The sequence below is a fragment of the Triturus cristatus genome, chromosome 7 (assembly GCF_964204655.1).
Source record: "Triturus cristatus chromosome 7, aTriCri1.1, whole genome shotgun sequence".
Taxonomy (NCBI): domain Eukaryota; kingdom Metazoa; phylum Chordata; class Amphibia; order Caudata; family Salamandridae; genus Triturus; species Triturus cristatus.
In genome coordinates this window covers 37,565,654-37,589,326 of record NC_140590.1, presented here as the reverse complement: position 1 = coordinate 37,589,326, position 23,673 = coordinate 37,565,654, and the positions used below count along the sequence as shown (strand labels likewise).

The window sequence follows — 23,673 nt, the reverse complement described above, 5'->3', positions numbered from 1 at the left end:
CACACTAACCTTATGCTATTGAGTCCCTGTGGTCCAGCACCCGTTAACAAAAATGTCGTGGAAAGACATTGCAGACCTGACCACCAATCAGGCACAAACGAAAGCTTACACAGTTGAACGATGTAATTTAATTTGAATTGGAATACAAATTCCTAATTGATGCATTGGGATGATAACAATACCAATTGAACCTGTTATTTAATACAAACAAACAGTGGCAAAAACAGTTACTTGTTCATTGTTCTTTATACTATTTGCATCTTGCTTCACTGTATATCTACTGCACAGTTTGTATATTTTTTGGTTTACTTCTGTTGAGACCTTAGGGTCCTAGCTGTGATTCACGCAGGCTCTGGTCTGTCCAGAACCTCCCTCAATTATTGTCACACATAGGGACGTAGACTCACATCCCTTCGCGTGAAAGCACGCTTAAAACACACTAAAGATTTTTTTCTTGATTTTTTTCTAAATTTTATTACAACACACCAGTATATAGAATAGGTGTGCAGGCCCACTCAACCACACACTAACCTTATGCTATTGAGTCCCTGTGGTCCAGCACCCGTTAACAAAAATGTCGTGGAAAGACATTGCAGACCTGACCACCAATCAGGCACAAACGAAAGCTTACACAGTTGAACGATGTAATTTAATTTGAATTGGAATACAAATTCCTAATTGATGTATTGGGATGATAACAATACCAATTGAACCTGTTATTTAATACAAACAAACAGTGGCAAAAACAGTTACTTGTTCATTGTTCTTTATACTATTTGCATCTTGCTTCACTGTATATCTACTGCACAGTTTGTATATTTTTTGGTTTACTTCTGTTGAGACCTTAGGGTCCTAGCTGTGATTCACGCAGGCTCTGGTCTGTCCAGAACCTCCCTCAATTATTGTCACACATAGGGACGTAGACTCACATCCCTACGCGTGAAAGCACGCTTAAAACACACTAAAGATTTTTTTCTAAATTTTATTACAACACACCAGTATATAGAATAGGTGTGCAGGCCCACTCAACCACACACTAACCTTATGCTATTGAGTCCCTGTGGTCCAGCACCCGTTAACAAAAATGTCGTGGAAAGACATTGCAGACCTGACCACCAATCAGGCACAAACGAAAGCTTACACAGTTGAACGATGTAATTTAATTTGAATTGGAATACAAATTCCTAATTGATGTATTGGGATGATAACAATATCATTTGAACCTGTTATTTAATACAAACAAACAGTGGCAAAAACAGTTACTTGTTTATTGTTCTTTATACTATTTGCATCTTGCTTCACTGTATATCTACTGCACAGTTTGTATATTTTTTGGTTTACTTCTGTTGAGACCTTAGGGTCCTAGCTGTGATTCACGCAGGCTCTGGTCTGTCCAGAACCTCCCTCAAGGATTATACTGTTGACATATTAAGCATCTCTGACATAGACTTTCTGCTACAAGTCTGAATTTTGGATTGTACCAGGTGCTTAAATGACCTGATCATAGCATCTCTCCCTATGTGTCCCTGGCCATGATACATCCGTGCCATGGTAGACATCATGCTATCAGGCATAACTGGTCTTCCATCTCGATAGACCCACACACGATCCTTCTCTCTTGGTGCACATCCTGCTTTTATCCACTGCTTCATTTCTTCATCACCTGCCTCTTCCTGCAATTGTCTCACTTCTTCCCAAGTTCCCACAATGTTAGTGAACATCAAGGAGCAAGAAAACATTTCCCTTTCCTTAGTCCGATTGACTGTATTTTTATTGCGTGCACAATATTGTGCCATGTCATTGGCATATCGGTTTCCAGTAGTGATATAATCACTACCTTGACTATGGGCAGCACATTTCACCACAGCCAATTGTCTATGCAGCTGTATCGCCTCAAGCAATTTTCCAACCACTTCAGCATTCTTAATGGGAGTTCCACTCGAGGTCAGGAAACCTCTTTGTAGCCAGAGTTGGCTCTCACATTTTTCCCAATCTTGCATGCTCTAGTTAGGGCCATTAGTTCTGCTACTTGGGCTGATTTTACTCCTTTCAAATAAGATGCTTCCAGTACTGCTGCGACTGTGCACACTGCATATGCTGCACTCAGCACTCCTTCTTCTGTTCTTAAACATGACCCATCAACGAACATCACAAAATCACTTTCTGGCAAAGGTATATCTTTTATAACTGGACGTGGTTTTGTACAAAACTCAAGTACATGCAGACAATCATGATCTGCTTCATCTCTCTCTTCCACATTCTCAGCATCAGGCAACAATGTTGCAGGATTCACATTTTGACATCTCGCAAGACTTACATTGGTTGCACCTAATATGACCTTTTCATACTTAGTCAGCCGACTATGTGTCATATACTGAGTACAACTCCTTGTTAAAAGGATCGCCACATCATGAGGTACAAACACTTTCAATGGATATCCCATCACAATTCCTTCACTCTGCTCCAAATTTCGGCATGTTGCAGCTACCGCTTTCAAACATCCAGGTAAAGCTACAGCCACTGGATCAAGCATTGATGAATAATACGCAATTGGTCTTCTCAGTTTTCCATGCTTCTGTATCAACACAGAAAGTGCACATCCATTTCTCTCACTGCAATACAACTCAAACTCTTTCTCATAGTCAGGCATACCTAATGCAGGTGCTTCACACAAACCATCTTTCAATTTCTTGAATGCTGCCAATTCTTCCTTATTTAATTCAATGGGATCTTTTACATCACTTCTTGTCAGTCGTACCAAAGGTTTTGCAATCAAGAAAAAATTTCCTATCCACAGACGACAGTATCCAACCATTCCCAAGAACATTCTCACCTCTCTCTGAGTCATGGGAGCTCTCATTCCTTTTATGATTCTGATCCTGTCTATTGTTACTTTCCTCAGTCCTTTCTCAATGTTGTGTCCTAGATACTGTACTTCCTTTTTGCAAAACTGTAATTTCGCTGGTGACACTTTTAATCCTCCGTCTGCCAAATGGTTTAACAACGCTATAGTGTCTACCTCACAAGCTTCACGTGTTTTCGACGCCACAAGGAGGTCATCGATATACTGAACTAATACTGAACTTTCGGGCATTTCTAGACTTTCCAAAGACTTCTTCAATAGCTGATTAAAGATTGAGGGGCTTTCTGTATACCCCTGTGGGATTCGGCACCATGCCAAAATACGCTCGCCAAACCGAAATGCAAAAATTTGCTGACTGTCATGGTGCAATGGGATAGAAAAGAAAGCATGGCACAGATCAATCACTGTGTACCATTCTGCATCATGAGGAATCTGATATAAGATCACTGATGGATTTGGTACAATGGGACAACATGATACCACAATTTTATTCACCTTTCTCAGATCTTGCACTATTCTGAACTTTCCATTAGGCTCCTTTAGTCCCATTATTGGTGAATTACATGAACTACTCATTATTTCTCTCAGGATCCCTAGCCTGATCATTTTCTTAGTTACGGGAGTTACTCCTTCAATTATCCCGGGTGTCAATCTATATTGCGGAACATTTGGTTATGTTACTCCTTCCTTTACAGTTATTTTTATTGGATCCACATTTCTCATTAGTCCTACATCTTCTCCAGTGAAATCCCAAACTTCCGCCTTTACAGTCTGTTTCAATTCTTTCGGTAATTCATCAGGGTTAAATACAGCATAAGTTTCAGTAACCTAATTTTCTCTGTTAGCTATGGTCATTTTATACAGTACATCTTCATCTTGTGTTTCAAATGCTATTCCATCTGTAGTACAGAATATAGTGCAATTATTTTTACACAGCAGGTCCCTTCCTAACAAATTTACAGGACATGTGTCGCACACGACAAAGCGGTGCATTTCTGAAATTTCCCTATACTAACTTTTACTGGTTCCGTAAGGTATGTTTTTATCTGTCTGTTGGATACCCCAACTACTTGGATCGTTTCATCCGAGAGAGGAAGATTCTTAACATCAGCTGATCTAACAGTTGATCGAGTAGCACCAGTATCGACTAGGAAAGTAATATATTCATCATTAACTTTTCCATCTACAAATGGTCCTGTCTGGTCTACTTCTAGAGTTGCGCCAAGTACGCACTCTTCTTCCTCCCTTCGGCACCGTCAATAGCTTTCTTCTGAATCACTTTCATCGCGTTGCAGCCAATACTGCGAAACAGCGCGAGCGCGTGGCAACTTATTTACCTGTTCTTCATTGTAGAATCCCGATTCGTTACTATACTTCTGACAGTTTCTGCTCTGCGGAAAAGGCGGTTTTGGCACCTGATTCTGTGGGGTAACCACCTGCTGCTGTTGCTGCAGTTGACCACTCACCTCATTCTGCACCTGTGGATTCAATGATGGATTTTCATTGTTAGTGCAATTGTGGCATGGGAACTTCTTTTTAGCTTCTTCTATATTAAAATTCCCTTTTCCTTTTCCTGGGCCAAGTTTCTGTCTCATCCCTGTATTATTTGTTTGTTCTACCAATTGAGCCTCCTGCCTTTCCGCTACTTTTACCTGTGCCCACATGGCCTTTTCTTTCAATTTTCGCTGTTTTGCCTCAATCTTATCACTAAAGTATTTAGCATGTCTTAATACTTCATCTATTTTCTTATTTTGCCAATCAACAGTATGCTGTTTAATCATGTCACCAATTTCTGGACGTAAACCAAAATACAAAATACAAAATGACTCAAATCCTTTTCAGTCAGGTTCTCGTCTCCACTGAACTGTTTCAAAGCTAAAATCAGCCTTTCATAATATGCATGTACTGACTCTTTTCCTTCCTGATGTGTTCGATCAATTGTTACCCAATCTGTCTCTTTAGGGGGCACTTTGTTTTTCAAAAATACCATAACCTGTTCATATTTCTTCATTACCACAGGGTCCGGAGCTCGTGATTTAGGATCCCTAGGGTATTCTTGAGTTGGCCAGTTAATCATAAGCTTGCACTCTGTCTACAAGTCTGCTGGTACTATTATGTCAAATAGACTATTCAAATCAATCCATAATACTTTTGACAATTTCACAAATCTGTCTACCTGCCTGTACCACTCGATGGGCTTCTCACGCAGTCGAGGGAAATCATTCGTAAAAGACAAAATATCCTGTCTTGTCTATGGGACATGCACATATCCTCCTCCAGGAATCTCTTTCATAGGGTACTCTGTCACTACCTTTTCTTTTTCTCTTACAGGGAATGCTGAAAATGTCTTCTCTGAAGCATCATCCTGTTTTCTATACCACCTGCTTCTCCATTTATCCACATCTCCCCATTTTCTCAATAGAACGATTATGTCCTTAGTTTGTCCTATCCGTACTGTTGTATTCAGATTTTCAATATCTTTTTCAGTGAAATCATTACGATAGGGTTTTTGCAAAGCTTTTACCTTCTCAATGTCTATTCCCATTTCATTTGCTACCTCTTCTAACCTTTCATGTAGGTTTTTCGCTCTCCATGTCGCACTTTTACATAAGAATAGTAATTCCTCATCCTGGTAGTTTTTTAATTTTTCTGTGGGGATAGTCCCTACGATTAATTCTTCCAATACCATTCGTAACTTGGCCACATCAATTGATTGGGATTCCTTTTCTTTTCTCTGGAAGCTTCTTAACCACTCACTTAGTTCATCGGTAGATGGTCCTACTGGGTTCTCTATACTACCTTGTTCTGAAATCTTTGTGGTTCCAACATTGATTCCACTGTCATTCTGCTCCTTTCCGGGGTGTTCTGATTTATAAATGGATTGTTTGAAACACATGGTTCAATCATACTCATTGTCTGTCTCCATGGATTCTCATATTGGCTCAGTTGTGGCTGTTCAACCTGTTTATAATTTGTATAAGGTACTGTTAAGCAATGTTCGCGATCCCTTTGTTTTTCGAAAATGGGCATTACTGGACCTATTGTCACTGGAACTGTTACAGCTTCTAGATTCTTAGTTAATTACCTTATCTTCTCTGTCAATTCTAATGTGGTTTTGCCAATTCTGCTGAATTCTCCCCATTTGTTCTGTTTTCTGCCTCTCTAAAAGAATTACTTGTCTCTAAATCTTGCAACATTGGTTCTTTCTTAATAATCCGCAATGTTTCTCTCATTGGGGCACTTGGGTTTAATGTTTCTGGTTCTGGTCGATACGGTGGTGGATTTTTATAGAACATGTCATCAAGAACATCATCTTCCGATTCATTAGCTCCGCACCTTCTCGACTCAACATTATGTCTCTTTTCTACACACTTTCGTCCTTCATTTTCTCCTGTAGTTCTTATGGGGAACAAACCTTCAGTCATGCTTGCTTCCCACCATCTTCTCATTCGATCATCATGCGTTTCATGCCCGTATGATCTACCAAACATGTACCTATATCCTCTACCATTTCTTTGTCTCTCTCGTTCATGCATTTCATCTTCCCACTCCGTCAGAGCCTCAAACTGTGTCAGTCTAGGTCTTGGTTCTAATTTCATCATTTTCTCCCTCAAATTTCTCAAAACAGCCAAATTAAATGAACCATGTTCTGGAAAAGCTAATACTCCGTCATCCACTGTATATTTTACCCAGTTATCTAACCAGATAAAGATATGATATCCATATTTCGCAACCATAAAGGATGCGGGGGTTTTCGGTGGAGGAAGTAACTGTCCTTCCCTAGTTTTAACCAGTTTATCCTTCTTAAACCACTTCTTAATTTTGCTAAACCAACTCTTTTTCTCCTTTTCTGGTGGTTCTTAATAAATTTTTCTGTCTTTTGTGTACCCTTAGTTACTTTATAACGGTACCGCTAGTCTGTCCAGTCCCAGCGCGACTTACACTAACGCACCAATCTGGAGCGTCTACGTCACCTCTGTAGTTTTCCAATCTCCGCGCAACTCACACTAACGCACCAATAAGGAGCGCGTCTACGTCACCCTGTATTTCTCCACTCCTAGCGCGGCGTATACCAACGCACCATTCCGGAGCGTCTTACTGTTCTGACCGACTGTCCAATCCCAGCACGGTCGTTCCGACGTCAGCAGCCGCTGCGACAGCTCCTGCTCCTGCTACTGACCCCTCCTTCACAAAACCGCTCAGTACGTTTTTGTTCCAATTCCTACAATTCTATTAGTAACAACATAGAAACATCTCCTTTGTCCGCTTCGCTAACCAAAGAATAGTAAAGACCTTTCTCACGAGAATTCCGTCTTTCCCGAGAGCAGCGCTTACCTCTGCCCTACTACGGAATTGTTACTTCCGTTTATAAAGTAGTACATCCCTCTACCTTACCCTTCTAGCAAGCATCAACCAACCGCTTCTCTAGAATTAAGACACCTAGTTGGAGACCCAATGCTCCTGAGAAATATAACTAGAGTTTCGCCATTAATCGGAATGCTTTTTCATACACACACTGTTATACGGAAAACTGTAGTACATTCACACAGAATCCTGTCTTTCCCGAGAACAGCGAACAGACTGATCTACTACAGAATTATGACATACGTTAACAAAGCAGCGCTTCCCTCTACTTTGTCCTTCTAACAAGCTCAGAGAATACCTATTACCTCTCTAGTGATAAGCGTTATCGGAATGCCAGTTGGATCCCTGGTACCTAAGACCAGAATTTCACAGGTAACCTTCGCTATCATACACACTTCTCTCACACAGAAAATGTCTTCTAATGGCAACACACGGCGATGTCACCTGAATCGAACCCAGACAATGCGTCGTGCAACTTCAATCGTTCCACGTTTCCCCTGTATACCTACAGGGCCACAACAATTCCGTCTTTCCCGAGAACAGCGCTTACCTCTGCTCTACTACGGAACCGTTACAAACTTCCGACTTCCTACATCCCAGAAACCGTACCAACAACATTAAACTCAACGCAACTCAACATAGAGTGTTAGTACATAAATCAATACCAATCAAAAATCAATAAGCTATATACAAGCAATAATCATCAAACCAAAACAATAACAAACCATCATCCTGCTACCAGAAAAACTGCTGCAGCGTGGAATGCAAAATCCCTCAATCTGTCACAGACCAATGATATTACAAACACACACATTCAATACATTCGCTGGTGGGGCCCATAACACCAACATACACTCACCATCAATCTGTGTTTCCAGGAGGCGATTATCTTCCAAACGCTGTTATGAAAGGAAATACTCTTTATACCCTAATGAGTAAACACATCTACAGTACCTTCCGTAGCTCATTTAGGCCTTAAATGCAACCTTGGGTATTCCTCTCATAATTTTGGCGGTGGATCTGTTAGTCGCTGGTTTAAATGAATTTCTAATTCTTAATCATTTCAGTATAATAAATTTTCTATAAATAAACAACCCAACTCTTTTAGTGATTAATCCAAATATCTTTATCTAATAAATGCAAGTTAGGCCATTCTTTTATTCAAATCACCAATCGTCATATTTACCTATTCTGGCTAATTGTCGTCTTCTAAGTCAGAATTTGGTCATCAGTTCAGTCTGTCAAAGATTCAGGGAAACAGCTGTCCTGCAGTGTCACCGTCCTCTCCGTCAGCATAACGTCAGGAAATGGTAATCGAAGATACAACCGTTCTATTCTACCATAATTTATAGTAAAATCGATGTTACAAGTATCAAAATTTTGACATCCGAGTTCGCTGATTGGACAATCAGGGATCATCCTTCTGATTTCACACGAAAATGTCTATTGGGTTTTGACCTTTGTCAGTTCCGGTTCACATAACAGTCTTTGTTTTAAAAGTATGGCAGAGTGCCCAGACTGTCCTTGGATGGTACATGTTCTTCTGGGCTCAGGTCCAGGCCACAGTTGCTAGCAGTGACGCATGCGCACTTCAGCCAGAGCCTCATGAAATGGAGTTGGTTCGTCATATATGGAAGTCAGCCATTTTGTGGCCACTCCGAATGGTCAACTCAAGCAAAGAAACACAAAACGTAATTAATACATAAAAATGATTAATAAAATGTTATTCCCTCACTAATACCCATATGTGTGTGTATTTATCTAGCAAAAAGCAACACTTAATGCGGGTTATACTCACTAAATAAAGCACAAAATACAATTACATCACTCAAAGCAACATATATCATGCAATTTTCTAATTGTCTATAATTAGTATGCGTACATAATTTAGTTCACATATTAATTAGGCCATGCAAATGCAAATCCCACGTGTAATTCATATATTAGTAAAGTTGGTAAGTATTTTCCACATCACTCCAATCCATTAGTTCGATTATAATTAATTAATTAATCTAATTAGTGTAAACATGCAAAATGGAGGGGTATACAAACATTTTTTTAGAATTACCTGCTCCAGCAGTTACACACCTCAAGCCATACTGTTTCAACATTCTCTGGGTCCTAACTGGACAAACATATACGTGTCTGCAGGATATTTTAGTTACTATTCCCAACCCAAGTTTCCATCTTAATTCGATCCACATGTTCTATCCACTCTAGGGTGCACTGTGTTACTTATGCCTATTACCAAAGTCACATCCTACTTCTGCCTCCTCTGCAGTTCTGCTTATGCATGCAAGGTGGACAGCAGATAATGGCTGATCCCTCTGCTATCCCCCGCACCACCCCCCTTGCCTCCTTTTGACTCCACTGGCTACATTCAGGCCATTACTGCAGTCATATGGCATCTGAAAATATTGTACGACTTAATACAGGGGAAACAACAAAGGTGATGGGTAAAACATTAGCAAACAGTATTGGACACTTGCAGCAGCCTGAGAGCTGCATTCCAGTCAACTGTTTTTCACCCACTATGTCACTCCAACCAGAACCAAACTACACGTGAATCAGCCTTGATTCTTGTCCAGTAAGGACAGGGCAGTCCAAACTGCCAAACCAGGGCCCATTGTCGTAAATAAAGTATTACGCAGTCATAATTTCTATAATATCAATATGATCATGCATAAAGCAAGAGGCTGAGTCTGTGGTATCAGGTTCAAAAGGGCTTTATTCCAATAACTCGAGTTAAAGGGAGAATAGTTCCATCACCACAAGGGATCTGGAAGGGTCTCAAAGTATTCTCAGAATATTCTCAGACTATTCTCAAACTATTCTCAAACTTTATTCACAGAGTACAGTATATATACATTTGAATATTACACGTAAGCAGGAGTGCTTCAGGCAGAGCAAGAGAGAATGAGATAAGAGCATGTGGGCGTGTAAGTAGGCGTGAAGGTGGGCGTCCATGTGGGCGTCCACGTGATGATCATTGGTGAATGTCATAGGTGGGTGGATACCTGGAGGGGGTTGCGTGATCAGCTGGAATTTTACTGGAACTTTGCCTTACTTGTGCTCAACTCGAGCATGACGTGTAATTGACGTGGGGAAGGGTTGCTGTGCAACCGGGGAGTCTGGAAGTGAGGCCTTCAGTGAGGCCTTCAGTGTCAGGACGACCAGCACATCTTGTATTATCTGATATCTAAAGTCTGGAGCAGGGACTGATTTGTGACATAGGTTGCCCATCACCAAGAGCCAATGTGGCATCTATTTCTTCATTTATTTAATTTACTGTAGAGGCCTTACATGAGGGCTATGGGCTTTTTACTGACGTGAGCTTTGCAATCTCACAAAGAGAGACAGTAAGGCTAGGCTCCCTCCTTGCAGACGGGTCGTTTATTCCTCCTTCTCCAGGCAGGAATGTGGTTTAGTAGGAGTTAGCAGATAACCGTGCTCAATACTGTCTTGGCACTCCGGACAGGGCCCCTTTGGCTGAGGCCCAAGTGTGCAAGGCCAAGGATACGCAGCTGCAGCTTTCAGAGCGTCTGAGGCCTGAAACCTCTTTTCGGCTCTGGCTGAGCCATAAACATGGGTTTTCACGTGGTGCAGGAAAACATGATGCAAAACGTGTAGGCCTCAATACAGATTTGTCGTTTCTCTCATGGGAGACTGGATGATGGCAGGCCACGTTTATAGCATAAGCATCATGATAGACAGGCCATGGAGGGGAAATGCATAGGTTACATGCATGTATACATAAAGCGTTTGAGGGGCACATAGGGGACATATAGGTCTCACAATTTTTTATTTCCTCATTCCCTCCTTGTCCCCTAGTGGACCTTTCATGTCACATCTATTCTCATGAGACAGTCGATCTGTTCTTGCAGCATTATTTTTCCATTTTCAATGCTTTGTAAATGGGGATGTGGAACACATGCAGTAGCACACAGGCCGCAAATGGCCGGGCCACACTGCAGACATAGACAACAACTGAATATCATTAGTAGTATTAATCCACAGATGGTCAACACTTTCCATCCCCATGCCGATATTAATCCCCAGAGCCAACTGGACCAAGTCCACGTGCCTGGGTCTTGATGTATGTTTTGGGCAATCTTGTGGAGCCCTGTTATTGCTTTGTATACAGACGGTGCGTTATTAGGAATAAAATAAATGATATGTAGCACGTCCCACCCCAGTCTAAGGGCAGTTGCACGTAGGCTGTCTGGCCACAAATAAAGTAGGTGTGTCGTGATTCTCTGAAATAGCACTTTCCTTTGTCTTTAAACACTATTACAGTATTACACTCGCTGTGCCCCAAATGTACTGAGCCTTCTTTTCTGACACACAAGTTCCCTTTTACTGGCAGGACTGTAATTGAGGATGGACCTAAATTGTGTATGGGCTTGACATTCAACACTATAAAGTCGAGGGTCGCATTTCCTTGCAGATACTCTTCATTTTCTAGATCTGTACCTTTCCTTTGGGGAAGACCTTCTTCATCTGGAAAACATGCTTCATTCATGACTTTATTCAAGTTACCCCATACCCAGTCGCCCCTACACTCCTTGTCTTGACATTCTTTGGCATCACCGTTGATGGATGTCATTAAGGCAAACCATGCTCCGCAAGATCCATTATGGGAGAACGGAAAAGGGAAAAGAGGCAACACTCCCTTCACCTTCTGATACGGGGGAAGTCGGCCACAGACCCAGCAGTCTGTAGCATTGCTAGTCTGGTGTGAACGGTGCAGCATCTGAATAAAGGTATTGTTGCGTAAGGCAAGTCGATATGATAGCTCATGGGATGGCAGATCACTAAATGTGTGCTTTATGGTATCATTAGTGGAGGAGTGTAAGAGTGAGGCAATAGGAGGAAAAATAGCATGTAGTATTAAGCTGATACATATTATCGTGATGCACAGAAGAGATAGAAAAATCAAAGTCACTATACATCTACCACGTAATATTTTACAGTATTTGCTTTTCATCTTGCTCTTTTTATCGTTATATATATTGTCCAAGATCTTATGCAAGCCAGAATACATGTTCAACCGCTTCACCACCTAGTGGACTTAATTGATCAAACGGGTTCTGACTTATTAGATCTTAGTTTAGCTTTATATTCCTGCTGCGGAGTCTCCTCTAGTAAAGGGGGCTCAAAGTCCGAACAGTTAGTGTTCTTTTTGAAAGAATAGTTATTCCCGAAGTAGCGTTTACAATGATGAAGATGAACCCATCCTTTCCGTCCTTCGACTTTAACGACTTCGGCGCCTTCCACCTCGGCTCAAGAGGGCTCGATCTATCAAAGTTCCTTATTAGCGATGGAGTGTCCCTTGACCTGGGTGTTGTCCGGGAAGGCGGCAGCAACCTGCGAATGACAAGAGAGTAGTGCAGACATCAAGGAAGCCAGGTAATCTGTCAGCATGTTACTATCAACATCAGTAATCTTTTTAGGCATTGGAGTGCCCCACATATTCGGTGGTCTACCAAAGACCACTTCATGGGGAGATAAGCCTGTTCTAGAATGGGCTACCATTCGCATGTAAAAGAGGGCAACCGGCAGGGCTACCATCCAATCTACACCTTTGTCTGCGCAAATCTTTGCTAGCTTTATCTTTAAGGTCTGATTGTGTCTTTCTACAAGGCCTGCTGCTTCAGGATGTCGCACACAATGGAACTTCCAGGTATACCCCAACAGAAGGGACACCTGCTTCATGAGTACCAGGACATATTTGTAACCTCTACATCTGTTCATTTGGATATAATCCATTTGGAGCACTTCAAAAGGGCAGTCAGGTGGATGGAATCCACCTTGTTCCATCGGAATGCCTTTACCTGGATTGAATTGGCAACAGATCATACATGTTCTGACCTTTTGTTTCGCTGCTGCACGCAGGTGCTTGTTGAACCATATATTCTGTAAGCTGTCTAGCATTGCTTTCTCTCCTAAGTGTGCAGGACTATGTGCGGTATTTATGATCACTTGTACCATCGAATCAGGAAGAAACCATGTTGCTTTGCCCTTAGACATCCAACCCTGATCAGTCAGTACCCCTCCTTGTTCCGACCATTTCTTTAATTCGTCTAGAGTAGCATGTGTCTGTATGTCTTGTACATCCCTGGAAGGATCCCTAACTATCATGGCTTTGGACACTGATGGTACCAGTGAGTTTGTCATGTCTAGTGGGGTCTGAGCTGTCTGTTTAGCAGTTCGGTCTGCCAGATCATTGCCTTGAGAAATGGTATCTGTGGCTTTAGTAATCGGTGTAAATGTTTACTCTCAAGTGCTTAGCTCTTATGCACGCTTGTGTCAGGGCGATGAGCTCTGCTGCTTGTGCTGACAGTATGTCTATTCTTTTAGTCTCTATGATTTCAGTAGCAGTGGTCACTGCATATGCTGCCACTAATTCTCCCGCCCCGTCCTCATACATGAGCCGTCAACATATAGTGTTAGGTCAGGGTCTGGGAGTGCAACATCTGTCAAGTCTTGTCTTGGTTTAGTCACGGTATGTATTACTTCAACACAGTCATGTGGGGAAACGTTTTCTGTACTGGAGGGCAAAAGAGTAGCAGGATTTAGTATGTTGCATCGTCTGATCTCTATGTGTGGTTGAAATAACGTCAGCTCATAACCTGTCAGTCTTGCTACAGTCAGGTGTTGTGTTTGTGTTCGGTTCAAGAGAACATCCACTGCGTGCGGTACTTGTACTGTCAGGGGGTGGCCCAGCACTATGAATCACTTTGTCTTATGGCTAAAGCTGTTTGCTGCAACAGATTTTAGGCACGCAGGCAAAGCCTGTGCTACTGGGTCCAATGTACTAGAAAAATAAGCACAGGGCTTGTGTTTTCCTGCATGATCTTGTGTTAGGACAGATAGTGCTGTTCCATCCCACTCTGTCACAAAAAGCATAAAAGATTTGTTGTAATCAGGGATCGCTAACACTGGTGCTTGACATAAAGCTCTTTTTAATTCTTCAAATGCCACAGTGTGTTCCTGTGTCCATGGGAGGACTTTAGTAGAAGCTGCCTCCTGTGTCATCAACTGTATTAGGGGCTTGGCTATGTAAGCATACTGGGGAATCCACTGCCTGCAATATGAAGTGAGGCCAATGAATGCACGTACCTCCTTTTGTGTCTTGGGCTGTGAAAAAAAAGGAAGAGCAACATACCTATTTCCTCAGCTTAATTTCTAAGGGGGCTAATGGGAAGCGAACCTCCTCAGGGGCCAGCAGGAAGCCAATATTCTCCTCAGGAAGCCAATATTCTCCTCCTTCCCCCCTTTTGACAGGAGGAAATCTGAAACAGATTTCACTGCTGTCAAACACTATCAAACCCTGTGTGTAGCAACTGGGCGTAAGCAAAATTATAGGAGATGCACAGCGCATTTGAAATGGCGAGAAATCCTTCTAGCAAATGTACAAACTTCATTGTGTAAGCTCATAGGCTGGCCAAATGACATCTCATTTGCAAATGTCCCTATTATGTGAACCTACACCAACCTGAAGTCAATATTAATGCTAGGAGGCCCTAATAGGAATGCTAAGCGTCCTAAATATTTGGAAAACCAAGTTTAAGAACACTTATTAATGTTGATAATTCCATAATTAATAATTTATCTGCTAAAGAAACCAGTCATTTTGCAATACTTTCCACCTATACAAGAAGCTGCATCCCTCGCCTTTCATATTCAAACTCCTCCCTTCAGAAGCCCAAACCCAATAGCCTAATTTAAAAACATGTCAACTTTTGGCGCCACCATTTACAAGAATGAGCTTACTAAAGCAAACTTTAAAAAGGAAATCCTGTCAGATATTTTCTCATTACCCTAAATACCGAGCCTCATTTGTGGAAACCCATCTACAACATTCTAAAAGGCAGAGTTCTCACTCTGGGGTGGCAGTCCTTATTTAAAACAGGCATTTCAAGAGTTAAGATGCGAGTGTACAGATCATAATCGTTCCTTAATGTCCAATCTGGAAACATATGACCGAGGCTGCCTGTCTATAAGAGAAGGGCAGTCATGTGACACATATTTTAGTCTTGCATAATTTTTCTTTGTTTTATTCATCTCCAATACCAATTAGACATACACTGATAACGTGTTGTCTGCTATTTTAACAGCATGATGATGGTAATATCATGTCTGCGAAATTTAGTAATTGTAAACAAGTTCCAGCCAAGCGCTGTGCAAAGATTGCCGTCGTCACGACCATCTCTGTACTGCACAGGAGAACTTTGTATTAAACGCTAAACAGACTGGTCAATACAACACAAAAACAAAACATATATAAAATACATATGCCAAGCCATCAGTATACCAAGCACAGAAAGCATAGACAAATTACGTTAACATATATAAATGAGCAGTGATGCGCAATTACCGTACCTACAGCTCAGAGGCGAACATTCTGGCCTGCTTAATTTGTCAGGCTTATAATCAATAACTGATTTTCCTGCCCTATTCACCCCCATCTGACAGTAGGTCATCTTAATGATGACCAGCTGTCAGCTGAACTGACTGTGTTATGTCTGACACACAGGACCAGCAAGAATAATCAAAAAATGAAAAACACACAAACATTTCTTTTTGAAAAGGTGTTATGCATCTATTTCAACACAATGCACCCTGATTTCCTATTTAAAGGCGCATATCTCATTTTTCTTCTCATACTTGTAACCTTTGGATCATTTTGCCAATCCAACTGGTGGCAACTTTTGGGCCACAATTTAAAATTGTCTGAATTTGAAAATCGTTTTTATATAGGCATATAGCCCTTAAAATTTCAAGCAAAAGCATCATTTTACTTTTTGTCTAGAAGCAATGTAACATTTGCTAAAAAATAAAACAACACTTTTCTAAGCAGTGCCTCTGTTCTGCTCCTTAACCGCCCCCACCTTTACTTCCTTCAAGGTCAGAATCTGTCTCCGATTTCTGTATCACATTCTGCTCTATTCAGCCCCCACCTTCTCCTCACTCTGAAGCTGTCAAAGACAAAAAGTCTACTCAATTCCATATAAACTGCAATAATTCGTCCTATTGAAAAATTATTTTTATATACAATTTGTTCTCAGGGGGTCGTATTCTTATTTTTCTAATCTCAGTTTAGTAGAAACGCCCACTGTGGATAATGTACAGCACATAACTTACAAGTACAGGGCAGATATAGGGTAGTACTTCACACAATGGATTATTATTTTTTTTTCAACCTCTAATAGGTGGGAGTCTCTGCATGTTCAGCGTGAATCAGGACCCACAACCGTCTGGACCCAGCACATTGGCTCACTGAACCACCAAGAACACAAACCTGTATTCTTGACCAATTTGCAAATTCGAAATACCCACAATTTTTTCCTCAAGCTAAACTCTTAACCGACCACTTATTATTTTTTCGTTCACACTTTGTACATTAGGGGTGTCATCAAATCACAGGTGTTGCTCTTTCTCTAGCTACACCCCTCTCAATTTCCTTTTGACAACGTAATCAAATGTTGGACCATGTAAACACCAGCTATGCGCTGTTCTTTTGGTGGGAGGCTCAAGAACATTTGAGCTACTATATCATTATTATATGTATCGGGGTACTTGCGGTGGCACTCTAACTGTTCTTTCTACTGGGGCCACTCTTGCTAGTTCCTCTGAAAGGACGGGATAAATACCAGCAACGACAGTATTTCTTTCTCTTTCAGTCTGTTCTTTTTTTACCACTTCCCCTTCCTCCTGTAACTTCTTTTCTTTGGCTTTTTCAGACTCCTGTCTACTTCTCTCTGCTTTGTGAAACACTTTCTCTGTTCTTCTATGTGACTCCTTGCGCCAAAACTCAATGGCATCCTTCTGAGCAGGTCTATATTTTCTCTTCCATATCACTTCCTCTACCTTCATAATGCATTCCGCATCCCACATTCCCGTGATAGGCCATCTATACTTTGTCTCTAAATCCTTCGTGTAATCCACCCATAGTTCTAAAAATAACACGGCATCTAAACCATGCTTACAGTACATAAAATGTCCAGGTGTGTCCCTAGGCGGAATGTTAACTGGTTCCTCTAGTACACCTTTTTCTGGTACATATCTTACGCAGTTTCGAAAACAACGGCATGTTGGAATGTAACTGAAAACAAAAATCACAATGAACCAAAAACAAAAAATCACAATGAAACAAACTTACATAAAAACCTGACACATTCAAACCTAACTGAACCTGACTAAGACAATAACATTCATACAGTTATATCGGTGCACCTTAATACCTAGATTACTTTAATTCTTTAATCCTTGATGCATGCTCTTGAACATACCGGTCTCACAAGTGAGACACGTCTTTACCGTGTTCATTAAATGAACCCGTCTTGATTGCAACCCCCATGAGAAACTCACCAGGAAGCAGAACTTGAACTTGAAGGCCTCGGACACTTGACGCTGCGCAGGGAATGGCGTATCTTAGGTGGATCTCTAGAAACCTCGGACACAGCTCTCTCGCAGGGTGGGCTCTGGGTCAGGACGATCCGCAATCCTCATCGCCTCGTATGGATGCCTGGTCGCAGTCCGTCTCCTTCGTTGGCCTGAGGGAGTTGGCGGGAAAACCCGCGACGTGCGCACTTGAAGTCCGTCACGGCTGTAGAAGGGGGCAAAACTGGACCTTCATCTCCGGCGTGTGGGGAAAGAGATTTGTCCCTGTTCGGGCGCCATTTAATGTCGTAAATAAAGTAATACGCAGTCATAATTTCTATAATATCAATATGATCATGCATAAAGCAAGAGGCTGAGTCTGTGGTATCAGGTTCAAAAGGGCTTTATTCCAATAACTCGAGTTAAAGAGAGAATAGTTCCATCACCACAAGGGATCTGGAAGGGTCTCAAAGTATTCTCAGAATATTCTCAGACTATTCTCAAACTATTCTCAAACTTTATTCACAGAGTACAGTATATATACATTTGAATATTACACGTAAGCAGGAGTGCTTCAGGCAGAGCAAGAGAGAATGAGATAAGAGCATGTGGGCGTGTAAGTAGGCGTGAAGGTGGGCATCCATGTGGGCGTCCACGTGATGATCATTGGTGAATGTCATAGGTGGGTGGATACCTGGAGGGGGTTGCGTGATCAGCTAGAATTTTACTGGAACTTTGCCTTACTTGTGCTCAACTCGAGCATGACGTGTAACTGACGTGGGGAAGGGTTGCTGTGCAACCGGGGAGTCTGGAAGTGAGGCCTTCAGTGAGGCCTTCAGTGTCAGGACGACCAGCACATCTTGTATTATCTGATATCTAAAGTCTGGAGCAGGGACTGATTTGTGACATAGGTTGCCCATCACCAAGAGCCAATGTGGCATCTATTTCTTCATTTATTTCATTTACTGTAGAGGCCTTACATGAGGGCTATGGGCTTTTTACTGACGTGAGCTTTGCAATCTCACAAAGAGAGACAGTAAGGCTAGGCTCCCTCCTTGCAGACGGGTCGTTTATTCCTCCTTCTCCAGGCAGGAATGTGGTTTAGTAGGAGTAAGCAGATAACCGTGCTCAATACTGTCTTGGCACTCCGGACAGGGCCCCTTTGGCTGAGGCCCAAGTGTGCAAGGCCAAGGATACGCAGCTGCAGCTTTCAGAGCGTCTGAGGCCTGAAACCTCTTTTCGGCTCTGGCTGAGCCATAAACATGGGTTTTCACGTGGTGCAGGAAAACATGATGCAAAACGTGTAGGCCTCAATACAGATTTGTCGTTTCTCTCATGGGAGACTGGATGATGGCAGGCCACGTTTATAGCATAAGCATCATGATAGACAGGCCATGGAGGGGAAATGCATAGGTTACATGCATGTATACATAAAGCGTTTGAGGGGCACATAGGGGACATATAGGTCTCACAATTTTTTATTTCCTCACCATCTGAATGGGAACACAAGCAACCGTAGACCAGTTTTTGCCTCTTTCGGCCTCATCTGTGTGCTATAGTTGGGAACCATGTTTGGGAATACCCGTCACACTTAGGGTGCTTCACTGAGGAAAACACAAATATGATGGGTTGAAAGTCTGCAAAAAATTTTCAGTCACTGACACCTGCTCTGGTCGAATTCCAGTCCATCATTTTCACCCATAATGCCACTGCAGAAGGAGAACAAGTGTATGCAAATCAGCCTTGGTCCTTCTCCAAAAGTAACAGTCTTGTCCTAACTACCAAGCCAGATCCCTTCTGAATGGGAGCCCGAGACTGGTTCCTTCCTGCAAAAGCCTTGTAAATGTGATACAGCTTGAGTTCTATGGTACAGTGAGTATGGGACCCATGTCTGGACATATCCATCACACTGAGGAAAACACAAATTGATGGGAGAATGCTTGTGAAACGTCTGTGGCCTAGAGTTGTTTGTCTTCCCATCTGGAGCGGTCCTGCTCTGGCAGTTAGGCTTGGACTGATCCTATTGAAGCAGGACCAAAACTGATTTGCATACGGCTGATCGCTGTCTGGAATGGTACAGTGGTCAGGATGCAGCCCTGAGGTTTGAGGTTAATTCAAGCATTCCTACCAAAACTGATTTGCATACGGCTGATCGCTGTCTAGAATGGTACAGTGGCTGACAAATTATGGTCTGGATGAAGCCCTGAGGTTTGAGGTTAATTCAAGCATTCCTTCCATCACCCAATTGTGTGTTACAGTTAACGCCCTAAGTACAATGGGTATGCCCAGATGAGGGGCCCGTGCACACTACAGTGCTGTAGGACTGAAGCTACAGCTCACTGATGAGACCAAAGTATGCCAAAACCGGCCCGGCTGAGGCCGAGTGATCTCCAGCTGCTGATATTAACTCAAGCATTTCATCCATCACTTTTTGTTACGCTCATTACATGCTATTGGACTGAAGATACACAACAGGTTACACCTGATGCCCAGTTCTTTAGGCCGATTCATTGACCAAAGTTATACTTTTCTCAGAATAAGCGATTGAGTCTGTACATTCTCATTGCATCTCTTTAGTCTTACTTTTGTCTCAACATCCAGTACTTTCAGTGCCTCTGTCTGCAAGACACACAGCATTGATGAACACAAACACTACTAGAATAGCAAGTGTTTACTCAGCTAGTTTCATTTCTATAAAATGTTATTTTTTTTTTACATCAGATGGACCTGACACTCCAGTGATCTCTGCCAGCCCTGAGAAGCCGGTCTATCTGGCCGGCTCGGCTCTAACCCTCTCTTGCACGGCTGCATCTTACCCTCCTGCACTGTACACATGGCTTCTCAATGGGCAAACCTTATTGGATACAGGACCTGAACTAGGCTTTAATTCTCTAACTCTGACGGACTCTGGAAAGTACACATGTTCCACCTCTAAGAGTGTCACGCATCTGTCTAAGTACGCGATATGGGGGATCCACGTCCTGGGTGGGTAACCAATTATTTCATCCCTGGGGGATTAATGGGTAGACCTGCTGCGGTCCAGTTGCTGCTGATGGTAGACCCTTGCAGTCTTTCATGTTCCTTGTTTGCCAGATGTTTCATGTCCAGACATTGTTTTTTATGTTGTTTCAAAGGTGGCTGTGAAATAATTAAGGTAGATCACATTCATAAGTGATTAAGAGGTGAATTTGGTTAATAATGTGCTATTTGCTTAACTGAGACATAAAATGTTACTGGAAAAAGTATTTACAATTGATCTCTTATCAAAACACTGTGATAGCTAAGTTATTAAAATGTGGATATACACTGACATAAGACAAAAGTAAAATAAAACCCCATATACTTATTAGATGGATCTTATTAATAGAGATGACTACAAAAGTGTAGGTTAATATACTCTTGGGCAAGTTTCTCCAACAAGTAGCTCGTGAGCTACTGGTAGCTATTCAGCTACCTGTAAGTAGCATTTCCATATACAGCCCAGCTACCACATTAGAAGCTTTTGCTTGGTTGAATTTGTATAAGTATAACAAACTTGAAACGTCTGTATTTGAGGCCAAAATGTGTGTGTTTCTGGTTAGATGTTGGTTGGATATAATGTAAACTGATATTTGAATGATAAATCATGCGGCATTGGAGAGACGTATTACTAATACTATAACCGTGGAGCCTGGGACATTGAAGCTCTGTCTGTCAAGCATTACCCATGTTGACTGATACCACATCGACAAACCCTATTTTTACATTATTGCTGGCAACTCTGCCGGATGCACCTTGGTGATCACTTCTGGTCATCCAGTATATGGTGGCGGCTAGTGCAATCTCTTCTAACGTGGTCACTATTACAAAACAAATAGGAACAGTAGGTCAGGAGGATTTTATTGAATTGAAGTTGCTGTTGTTACTGAAAGGTTGGAGACCCCTAGACTAGGATGACAATTAATAATTTATACTGTATCAGCTGACTTATAAAATGATCAATGACATAAAATGGGGGGGGAGAACCCATTAGTGTCACATGCTTCACTTCCGCAGTGAAATCTTAAGTCCATTTGTTCACCATCCTACGTGAAACTCAACCATGTGATCAAATTTCAATAACATTTTACATTTTCATCTCACGATATTCTATTATAGAAGCCATTAACTTGTTACCATTATTCAAAACCTATTCTGATTAGTTTTTATTTAAATTGTTACGTAAATAGAGTAACGTGTTTTATCATAGATTCAACATGAGATCTACTACAGGCTTTTGTTTAAACAAACAACATGGCTCAACTTGGGTTGATTTTTAATCGTCCAAGTGAAAGTGTTTTGTGAATATAATCACTTGTAAATGTGTGATAAAGATAGATTTGCCTAATTTATTAATTCATTTTTTGGTCCTACAATAAGTTACAGTGGGTGAAGCAATTCTAAAGTCAAAATTGAAAATTCAACTTGAAGCATTGAACAACATTTTAAAACATGTCTTTATTCCTGGATGTTAGACAGCACTGTGGTCCATCCAACTATGCAACGTAAAAAGCATAAAGAGGCATGGCAGGCCTCCTAACTCCCTAAACCTAACAGTCTAAAAAAGCACAAACCAAGTTGGGAAGTGCTAGTACCAGAACAAAGTCAACTGCGAGGGAGCTGTATTGAAATAACACAATTCAGTTCTAAAGGCTTCAAACCACATAAACAGAGACATTTATTCATAATGTGTATCTGTTGTATGTCCTGGAATAGACATGATAACCGTCTGTCTATTCTTTTTTAGTGATTATGTCTTACGAATGTTTTGATATCCTGTAAAATTGGTGTTAATTTGTAAATATTTTCAAATACAAGAGCAAGATGAGATGTTAAGTCACAGGTCATAAATGCCCCTTCAGTTCATAATCTGTTTTTTTTTTTTATTTCTGACTTCGATCTGCTCTGCAATGAAAGCACCACATATGAAATTGAGCAATATTCGTCTGTCAATATTGTATTCTTTCTTTGTGGGTAATATTTGTATCTTTATAGCAGATTATGTGTAGTTTACAGCACGATCCCTTGATCAGTGGCGGCCGGTACAGTATGCGGTGGCGGTGCGGGGATGGGGTGTGTGGGATGGATGGTGTGGGATGGATGGGAGGTTTAAAAAAAAAAAAATCCCTTATCTGATTGCTGCATCTGTCCTCTGTCTCTCACATGTCGTCCCTCCGCTCTGGCTGCAAGCACTCAGGCTCCCCTGAGCCAATCACAATGCTGCAGTGCAGCATTGTGATTGGTCTGAGTGCCGCAGTTCGGTGCTCAGGCGGGGAATGGGAGCCTGGGATTGTTCTACTCCCATTCTGTAATGCCAACTGGGTGGAGAACATGCAAAGTGCGCATGATGGTTTGGCCAGCCCAAGACAGTGGCCAAACCATCTTGCGCACTTTATATTGCAGCTACCACTCCTCCCTCATCACAGGAGCCCGGCTCTCCCCACCCGAACCGGGTGGATACTAAAAAAAAATGATAATAACTTCAGCTATTATCATTTTATTTTTTATTTTGCACTGCTCCGTGAGCAGTGGGGCGACGCTTCTCGGCCTTAGCGGAGGAGTCGCCACTGTGCTTGATTGTCCAACAAAAAACCTTTTTTCATTAACCGTCAAAGTAGCCAGGGTCGAAGATTGAGAGAGAGGGTAGATCGAGAGGTCAAGAGGAGAGGCCAGAGTATGGAAATCAGTGCATCGGAATGCAGGGAATTAATTGATGCACCTGTTGAGTGGTTTATCAGTGCTGTGGTCCTCAGGGTCCAGAGTCCCCTGCTGAAGCGTGAGTTGGCGCTTTCCACGTCAGGCAGCAGAGGGCTGCAGTGGTTGGCGCGCACCGCTGGCAGCTTGCTGGTCGCTTGGTTCAGCCGTTGCAAGGCTATGGAGGGAGCACAGGGTCCCCGCGGATGTGGCAGTAGGTTGGTGCCCCAGCCTTGAGGAAGGAGGCAGATGACGACTGGAGTTGTTCATGGATCTCCGAAGTCAGTGGTCAAAATTCCGCACCTGCTGGAGCAGACATATCCAGATCGCGGGGACTGCTTTGCACG

The 23,673-nt window shown here is 42.0% G+C and overlaps 1 protein-coding gene across 1 annotated transcript in view; it reads left to right on the top strand.

The window, feature by feature from the left end:
* LOC146808751 (cell adhesion molecule CEACAM5-like) overlaps window positions 1-23,673 on the top strand; it is a 460,313-nt gene that overhangs the window by 34,362 nt on the left and 402,278 nt on the right. The window contains exon 4 of the mRNA XM_085614788.1: window positions 20,336-20,599. Coding sequence (XP_085470914.1) covers window positions 20,336-20,599 — 264 coding nt within the window. The remainder of the gene's footprint in view (window positions 1-20,335; window positions 20,600-23,673) is intronic.